This window comes from Centropristis striata, chromosome 10 (genome assembly GCF_030273125.1).
Source record: "Centropristis striata isolate RG_2023a ecotype Rhode Island chromosome 10, C.striata_1.0, whole genome shotgun sequence".
Lineage (NCBI taxonomy): Eukaryota > Metazoa > Chordata > Actinopteri > Perciformes > Serranidae > Centropristis > Centropristis striata.
Window position 1 is genome coordinate 9,222,666 of NC_081526.1, and position 9,161 is coordinate 9,231,826.

Consider the following 9,161-nt stretch of genomic DNA (forward strand, 5'->3'; position numbering starts at 1 on the left):
ACAATGGCAGACTGTAACATCGTGTGTGCTTTGGCTGAACTATGGACTTCGTTTTGGCACTGAATGGAAGCTGTGGATTTGTCCCCATTAAGTGATGGGTAGCTGAAGCTGCATGGACAGTTTAGAGACGATTTGTGACTGAAAAACAAACCCAACATAAGCGTGTACTGCATAAAGGTCCAGCTGTTCTTTTAATTGTGGAGGTCAGTTGAAGGCTGTTTTCTTTATTTTTTGATTCTTTTGTGAATTTTTACTTCACAATTGCAATTTCTAAACTGATTTTACTGCAACAGGGATCCTTTTTAATGTCTTTTCTCCTCCAAGGACATTTTTTTCCTGAATTTTGTTTTGATGTTATTTAACGCAGTTGGTTTTTGAGATCAGGACCGTCTCCAAAGTTGGCAAATATCTGATGTTTATATGTCAACTTATTTCTCTTACAGCAATCAATCTTGAAGAGAACACTTAATTTCTTGCATGCCTTTCCCTGTCATTGTTAGGTGAAATGTGTACATCCATTACTTTTTTATTTTGTACATCTACGACCTTGTACTGTTATCCTGTTTAACTAGTTTTGAGATGCCTCTGTAGTTTTTTGAATGGAAAAAATGTCAATGTCTTGCTGTAAGTACAACATAAAATCAATTTGTATGAATTGTGTTTTGTGCAAGTTGGTTTTAAGAAGAACTCAACTGCTGTGAATGAATTAAAAGGCTCAACTTTGATTTTAATTACTTTTTTATTATTATTTTGCAAATTCACACAATGCAATCTAGCTACTGCAGGTCCAAACATGTGCATCAAGGTTACAGTAATAGTGATAACATTATTACAGGAAATATGGTCCAGTGTTTAACAAGAGTCCGCCTTTTTAGTCATCTTTACTTAGGCTGGTTGATACAATATATCTATAAAACATTTTGTTGTAACTATTTCAAATAACTATTGTGTCTGTAATTGGTCTCACTGTAATGCTTGCAGATTCTCACACTATTCTACAAAATATAAAGAACATTATAGGAATTTGTAATAAACGGTAGAGCATTCTGATCAAAATATTCAGATAATGTGTCCAAAACCACTCCCTATAAGCAATATATATTGTACTGTAAGAGTGAAAACTTCATCTTGCTCTCAGAAGACCTACTGCGTCCATATGCATTTTGCAGTATGCAAGCCAGCATGCTTTTCTGGCTATTTTGTCCGACAATCCTCTGCACCATATATACTTGTATGAGCCAGAGGGTGAAAGTTTAAGGTTAAATCTTATGATGAAGTGCATGAAACAGCACATATAAGCTGCAGTATGTACTAAAAGTAAAAAGAAAAAGTATGTGATTTGGAACACTGCACATCTTGAGGGCAATTTCATACCTTTATTCATGAAGCAGCGGGAACTGAGGGAGAAAGATGTGCACAACATGCTCCCTGGCTGCACAGGAACCAAATATATTATGGTTCATGCTCGATGCCTTTAACAACTGTGCCACCACAATGTCCCATGGATGCAATTTTAACCCCACAGTGCAATGCATCATTTTCTAAATGTTAAAATTGTGCAGCATTTACCTTACAAGTTACTATTTAAGTGTTCAAAATCTCAGTTTACTCTTGACTATTATAAAAGAGAGTGATTTTAGACACAGCCTCTGTGAACACATCTTATGGATATCATTAAAACATTCATCATGTTCAACACTCTTGAAAGCAGAATCTCCTATGACCATGTAAATCCAAGTCTCCTCTTAGCGTCTTGAATATCTACGGCCTCATTAAGCTTTTTAATGCTCTGGGTGGCACCAGAGACATATTTGGGCATTTGAGCCCCGGTAGTGTCCTGAACGATGTAGCTAGGCCTGACTCCACCAAAAACTGGACCTCCTCCGATCCCGTCTCCTGCAGCTTTGCAAAGTGGGAACACATTTCGCTGAGCCTCTGCTGCTGCTTTAATGATCTGCTGTGAATACTGGTGAAACTGGTTTTCTTCCTCGGCAACAAGCTCTGCGTTCTTCACTTCAAACTCGTGTTCGTCTCTCCTCAGCTGCTGATCCTTGGCACTTTTTTGGGCCTAAATTTGAGGTATGAAAGACAAAATGTGAAAAAAAAGACCATCACTACGACTTAAATTGATCATTTTTGTAATGATGTGTTGGAGGTAGTTTAAACATTACCATCCTTGTGGTATTGAAGTCCTGAAGTTTTCTTGCATCTTCTTTGTTCCTCTGAGCTTTCAGCTGTTGTTTCTCAGAAAATATTCGGTCAGCTTCTTTCTTGGCCTCAAGTGTTTCTCGCATGTTCTGTTTGGCTGCTTTGTCCCTCTGCTCCTTTTCTTGTTTCTGAAAAAGTTTGTGATACAGATGTAAGAGCGTTTTGTGAGCTGCAGAAGGATTCATGTTTCAGTTAAGCCTCAGGTGACACCAGATTTTACTGCAGCTATAACACGGGGTGTGTAGCCCCCAGCTAATGCATGCAGGGTGAGTAATTGTATGTTAAAATCATAGTGAACAGGTGCCAGCAGAAAATCTCCAAAGCTAAATAGGGGTCTATGGCAAGTAGGGTTGTCAAAAGTATTGATACTCAAAAAAGTATCGATACTAAAACATTGTATCCGGATACAATACTCATTTTCAAAAGTATCGAGTATCTGAAGCTTGTTATCATACTTGCAGTTTCTTTTTGCACAACTGTTTTTTATTATAAATATTTAACCTGTGGTTCTGTTAATTTTTACATGTTGCATTTTTCTTGTTAAAAATATTTCTGTTAAATTTTGGGTTTTTTGTTTTTATCCTGGTGGTATCGAAAATGGTATCGAGTATCGAATATTTTCCTGAGTATCGGTATCGAGTTGAAAATTTTAGTATCGTGACAACCCTAATGGCAAGATTGTAAGCAGAATTTGAGTATGAAAATAGCAGATAAGCACTGAAAAAAGCTCTAAAGCATTGTATTTTGCAGGTGCAGCATCTGAACTTGTGTTACCATTAACTCTCGGTGTGCAGTGATCGACTCCAACATTGCAGCCTTCTTCTCCTCCTCCTCCCTCTGCTGTTGTGCCTGTTTTGCATCCTGCTCAGCGACTGCCTTTGCAACCCTCTTCTCCTCAGAGTCCGTTTGCTGCTGCTGGGTGACGGTCAGCTTGTTCATGATCGTCTCTCTGCGCATCTGAGCCTCTCTGAAGAATCAAACAACTCACAACTATGATAGGGATCAATTGTTAAAGTGTGTTTAACCTCCTGTGACCCTGCGTCCTCATATGTGGACATTTCATTTTAGGTTTTATGGACCTTATACTTAATTCTGCTTTACTATAACATGTTGTCCTCAGTAGTACACACTCTTGAAAAAGCACAATACATCAATTAGTGTAAAAACCAGATGGCAGCACCTTGCTAAAGTCAATCAACAGCTTATTCCTAGACAAAGGTGGACCAGGTACAAAATCTGATCACATTTATGGTTAAAACTTGTTCATTTGTGCTTAATAATGTTTGTAGCTTTATATTCTGTGTAAGTTTGACTATTTTTAGCAATAGCAACAAGCTACGACTCTGCTAATCAGGAAGTACTCATTTGAGAACGAATAGACTTTTACTATCGTTCTTCCAAAGAGAGGGAGTATATGTAAGGAAATAAAAGTTTTATACACTGGTGAATTAATTGTGTTATACAGTCAAATTAACCGATTTTTTTTTTTCAAAAACTACTTCCTGTTCAAAGACATTGCTTAGTTTTTGTACTTATGTCCTACAAATCCAAAATATCAAATATCTAGGAGAAACTAACAATACATACCAAACAAAAGCTTGGGTCTCAGGAGGTTAAGATATCAGGACTGATGACTGGGTGTACATATCATTAGGCTAGTATTAGGTTGACATTTATTGTTTTGCCGGGTCTTACCTAAACAACTCCTTTTCTTTGTCTTTCCGTAACTTCATCATTTTTTGTTTTGCAGAGAGAAAAAGTTTCCTTTGCTCCTCTTCTGCCTCCTGTTTTTGTGCGTCTGTTGCTTTTATGAGCTCTCTGTTGGTGATATGTTCCTGTACATACAGAGTAACGTATATGCTATAAAATAAGGACACAAATACTGGAAAATCTTCGCTGCTAAGGCCCTACCAGGTGAGCGTGCATAAGCTCTCTCTTCAGCTTTGCTTGTCTTTGGTCCTCCATTCTTTGTTCCCACTGGTAGAGCTCTTGAAGCCGTTGGGTTTCCTCTCCGTCCTTCTTATTATCTATCTTCTGTCGCTCTCTCACCAGCTCATTTTCTTTCATCCTAAAGAAAGGAACCATATTCTCATGTGAAGAAAAATATTTTTCTCTTCAAGCCTTCTTCTCGGATTCTTATTTGAACATTTTTACAACCAGGGACAGTTGAGCTGCAAAATAAAACGTTAAATGCATCATCATGCAATTAAACAAAATACATAGTCAGGCGGCTTGGCTGAATAAAGGGGACACACGGGACAAAAGCACCAAATTTTTTTTCCACATGCTCTCTATCACCTTTGCTGACACCCAGTCCAGAAGGATGGGGGTGGACATTGGATGAAGACAGCCAGGTCTGGCCAGGTCTTTAACGCTGTTAATTCAGCCTAAAATCTCCTGCTATTTTTTTTTTTATTCTATCATTTTTGAGTTTGGGGAAGATTTTGTTGTATATGTTGTTGGCAAGTTGGAAGCCTCTCTGTCTGTCTAATTTGACCTTAAGGGCTTTGAGCTGTCTTAATTTGCCACTACAAATTGCAAAGATCTTTTTAGTTGTAAATGTAACAGATAACACGAGTGAAGCTAATAAAGTTTAATTAAATGTATGCATGATATTAATTTTTCAGAATAGTGTACTGTATATGACCTATATCAATGTATGTCTGACCGCTTAGGAACTTGGAAATTATGCAAATACATGGCGAAAATGAACGTATCTATTTGATCAAATAATCATCTAGTTATTTCTCAATATATATATATATATATAATAGCTTTAAATAATTTATTGACCCAGAAAATGTATATTTTGACACCAAGATTGACCATCTAAGTGGCTTGGAAGATATATTGGTTCTCATAGACTTTATATGGCTGCCATCTCCGATCGGCAATCTTAAAAAAGTGGCTCCCACCAAAAATTTAAACATATGGTGATAGAGAGCATGTAGGAAAAATGTGGTGCCATTCTTCTTAAATCTGGTCCTTAGCCGCCTGACTAACAACAGGAATGCACATCTCTGAAATAACTATGGTTCTCTGAAGACCCCGACAACTTGTACATGTTCAGATCTGCTTGTTGGTTCTGACGTGAGACTTACTGGTTTTTCAGGTCCTCTGCCACAGCCTGTCTCTCCAACTTTTTCTGAAGTGTTTTCTCCTGCTCCTGTCTCAAGGCCTCCTCCTCACTGGTCTTTGCACTTTCTAGGAATACTTTGTCCACATCTTTAGAAGCACTCCTGATTCTTTGCTTCAGTTCAATCTGAGCGTCTCTCTCCTTCAGCACCTCTGTCAATAAGAGCGCACGCTGTGGAAGAAGTAGAAATCGTTAATTAACTCAGAACACCAACATGTATAGTCAAACATGTATTCTCTAGCAATACTAACATGTAGTCCTTTAACGCGGTCTGTTTGATAATATAGTTGAGTCTTTGCTTTTTCAATGGCCTCTTTCCGCTGCTGCTCCTGATATTTGGCCTCTTCTTTATCAGCCAATTTCCTTTTCTCCTCTTCAATTTCCTCCCGGATCTTCTTCGCCTCTAGCTTTTTTTGCCTTTGTCCCTTTGATGAATGTAAACATACAGTTTATTAACCTTTTCGCTTTACTTCAGTATATTGTGCAACCTTACAAGCACATCTGAATTGAATTTAAAACATTTAAAATATTCTGAGAAAAACCCCATACAGGCAACTTACAGCGATGGTATTGGACCAGAGTTTCACCACCTCCTTTGATTGCAAATGCAGGGCCTCTCTCTGTTTTGCTGCCTCTCTCATACTCTCCTTGTCTTTATTAACCCGGTTCAATTCATCTTGAATCCTCAGCCATTCACTCTTGGTTAAGACAGTGACTTGTCGGAGGTCTGGTGGCTGGATCATCCTGCTGGCTGACTCAGCTGAAGACCCTATCAAAAAAAGAAAAAAAAAGGAGAAAATTACTGTAAGAAGACACACACAACATCTAGAACACAGATTATATTTAAGGTGATGAAAGTATCGACCATCACTTTGTGTAATTTGGGGAGTTGAAGAGTGTCTGGACAAAAAATAGTCACTATTACAGTAAATGCTTTTCTGCAGAATGTTATGGGATGCATATTTATTTCTTACATGTTGGACATTTACATTCCACAATTACACATTGAACTGAATATCTCAAATCATTAAGTTATTATATTTATGGTCCCTGAATCATGTAAAGTGAGGAATTGCCATTTTGACGATTTTGAGATATTGTCAAACCGGATGATGACCAATACAGATAATCTCATTATGTTTAACTGTACTGTACTGTCACTACATTAATATTAGACCATTGTTTTCTTCAATTTCTTGTTCATAATTAGTATCAAATACTAAAAATGACAAAATATTGATAACAACCAAAAACATTAACAAGAAAACCATGAAAAATGGCTAGATATCAGCTCTTAAATTACACTCTATTGACCTCTTTTTTTGTTGTTATCATTATATCCGTCCAAACAAATGTACTTTTAGTAGTACCAGGCCTTAAATCAACAAGAAATCAAGGAGAAAACAAGGGTGCTCTAATAATTTTTTCCATTACTTTATGTGTTGTAGTTTGTGGAAAGGAAAATCACAATGTGCCTTACAGGAGTAAAACTGTTTAAAAGACAGTGAAAAGAAACAACAATAAAACATTTAAAAAAAAAACACTAAATCACAAACACTAGACAGCACAAGGTGAGACAAGGGAATAATGGGTCTTTAGCTTCTTGTTATGGTAGTTTATGGTTTTGAAGGCTAAGTTTTATTCTGAAAAACAATGGAGTAGAAGAATGACTCCTAACACTAATTTGTTTGTTTGTTGGATTTGATTTGTTGGATTTTCAAGCAAATTAAAATGTTTGATATGTTTAAATGTAAATTATATTTTGGAAATGAGTCAACATTAAATTATTTGATAAAATGAGAGGGGAAAATACCACAATCATTGAAAATTCAGGGGGGGGGGGGGGGGGTTTGGTGGCTAAATTAGTCCAACGTTTCTTCATGGGGGTATGTTGGACTGTGGAATTTGGACTAACGTTATACTAATGCATATTAAATATATCACGTTGCAAAAAAACAATTAACGTTAGGCCTACTGTACAGTAAATTGATTCAGGATGTTGTTTTCTTTTGAAAGTTTCTGGGGCATGACATTGGACATGCATAAAAATGAAACAGTGTATTTGCAGCGCTTCTCTTACACTGTACTGACTTTTGTTTGTCGTTGCCGAATTAACGAGTAAAGTCACCACCAAAGACATTAATATATCTGTCTATTAGCCGTGAGAGTAAACGTTAGTTAAGCTCCCTTCACTTATTCCTTATTTTATATAAAACTCTTTTCTTTAGCTCTCACCTCTCTTACTGGAGCCTCTTCGTCGACCGAACTGAACCATCGATGCCATTTCTACTCGATATGTATTACCTAGTATTAAAGAAAAAATACTAGTGTACAGTTTATAAGAATAGCTTTTTTTCTGTAGCTTTCTGTAACTCTTTGCAGCATAAACACAGCTGTTTGTCAGTGCATTTGTTGGGTTGTATCCAGGCAACGGCTGAATCAATGTGACACATTTCCGCCGATGGAAGGCAGGTGGCGCTGTTTGACCGAAAAACCCGAAACTCGGGTTTATATCATATACAGTCTATGGTTTATATCAGGGGTCTCAAACTCAAATTACCTGGGGGCCGCTGGAGGCAGTATCAAAATGACCAAAAAAGACACAAAATGACTGAAAAAACACTAAATTACTTAAAAAAGACACAAAATAACCAAAAAAAGGCACAAAATTATTTAAAAAAGACACAAAATGACCAAAAAAAGACACAAGTTTACCACAAAAAGTAATTAAAGGGACCTTCCACACACAACACAGTAAAGTGCCATTCATATAAAACTCACATTAAACTTTCATATCAAGGTGGGGGCCACAAAATATCGTCAAGAGGGCTGCAATTGGCCCGCGGGCCGCGAGTTTGAGACCCATGGTTTATATATTACATCTCACCAAAATGTTGTCAACTTTGCACCTTCCATGCAAAAGTCTTCCAGAAAAATATTGAAATGAGGAAAATACAAGTATTCATGTCTTTCTTTTGCTGTGGACTAACTAAAACTAAATTCCTATAACAACAAAAAAAAGTAAATAAATCTTATGTCAAAGTATCAGCCACAATATTACAGTATTTGCCCCCTTTTTTTTCTTCTTTTTGGCATTTTACTGCTTTATTAGATAGTGGCAGATAGAAAGGGGGAGACAGAGGGAAAGACATGCGGCAAAGGGACCTCAGGCTGGATTCAAACCTGGGTCCGCCGCAGCAAGGACTCAAGCCTTAATGGTAACTGTGAGCCTCTGGGACGCCCCTTACTTGCCCCCTTTTAAGTGTTTTATCATGTAATTGGATTTCTTATAAGTGATTCCTTTGCAGCTGAGTCATATGTTGCAGCAAATAGATAGATAGATTTATCATTTGATTTTAGACCATAACTGTGTCAAAAATGTAATTTACTAGCAACAAACAAAAAAAAGTGTTTGACAAAGGACATGACAAAGAATTCTGGCTTTTAGCAGAACTATTAGGGTCACACTCAGACCCAGACCATATTTGTCCTTAATCTCCTCCTGTTCAGGGGTTGTAGGCAGTTGACATTACAGCCTCTACTGTATGAACACTCAAACAGATTCTGCATACAAGCATTTTATTTTATCTTGTGTTGAAAGCACATATAATGGCCCGTCTGTGATGGTCTGACAAAAAGATTATGTGGCTGTCATGTGCAGCTGAATGGGTCAGGTGACGAACAGCGCCTGTTAAATTAAGTAAATTAGGACTGAAAATTGACTTGCCTGACCTGATCTACTGTTAAATGAAGGAATGAGGGAGGGAGGAATAAAGTATATGATGAAAACATATAAAAAAGAATATGAACATGTTTG

At 37.2% G+C, this 9,161-nt stretch overlaps 1 protein-coding gene across 1 annotated transcript; it reads right to left on the minus strand.

Annotated features, from left to right (window-relative positions):
- Positions 1–492: 492 nt before the first annotated feature.
- Positions 493–7,744, minus strand: cfap210 (cilia and flagella associated protein 210). The gene is made up of 9 exons (XM_059342612.1): positions 7,580–7,744; positions 5,905–6,113; positions 5,596–5,769; positions 5,310–5,515; positions 4,120–4,276; positions 3,904–4,043; positions 2,983–3,175; positions 2,172–2,336; positions 493–2,068 (listed from the first exon to the last, which is right to left on the minus strand). Exons 1-9 carry the CDS (start codon positions 7,626–7,628, stop codon positions 1,718–1,720), a joined length of 1,644 nt encoding a protein of 547 aa, XP_059198595.1. The 5' UTR covers positions 7,629–7,744; the 3' UTR covers positions 493–1,717.
- Positions 7,745–9,161: the final 1,417 nt, after the last annotated feature.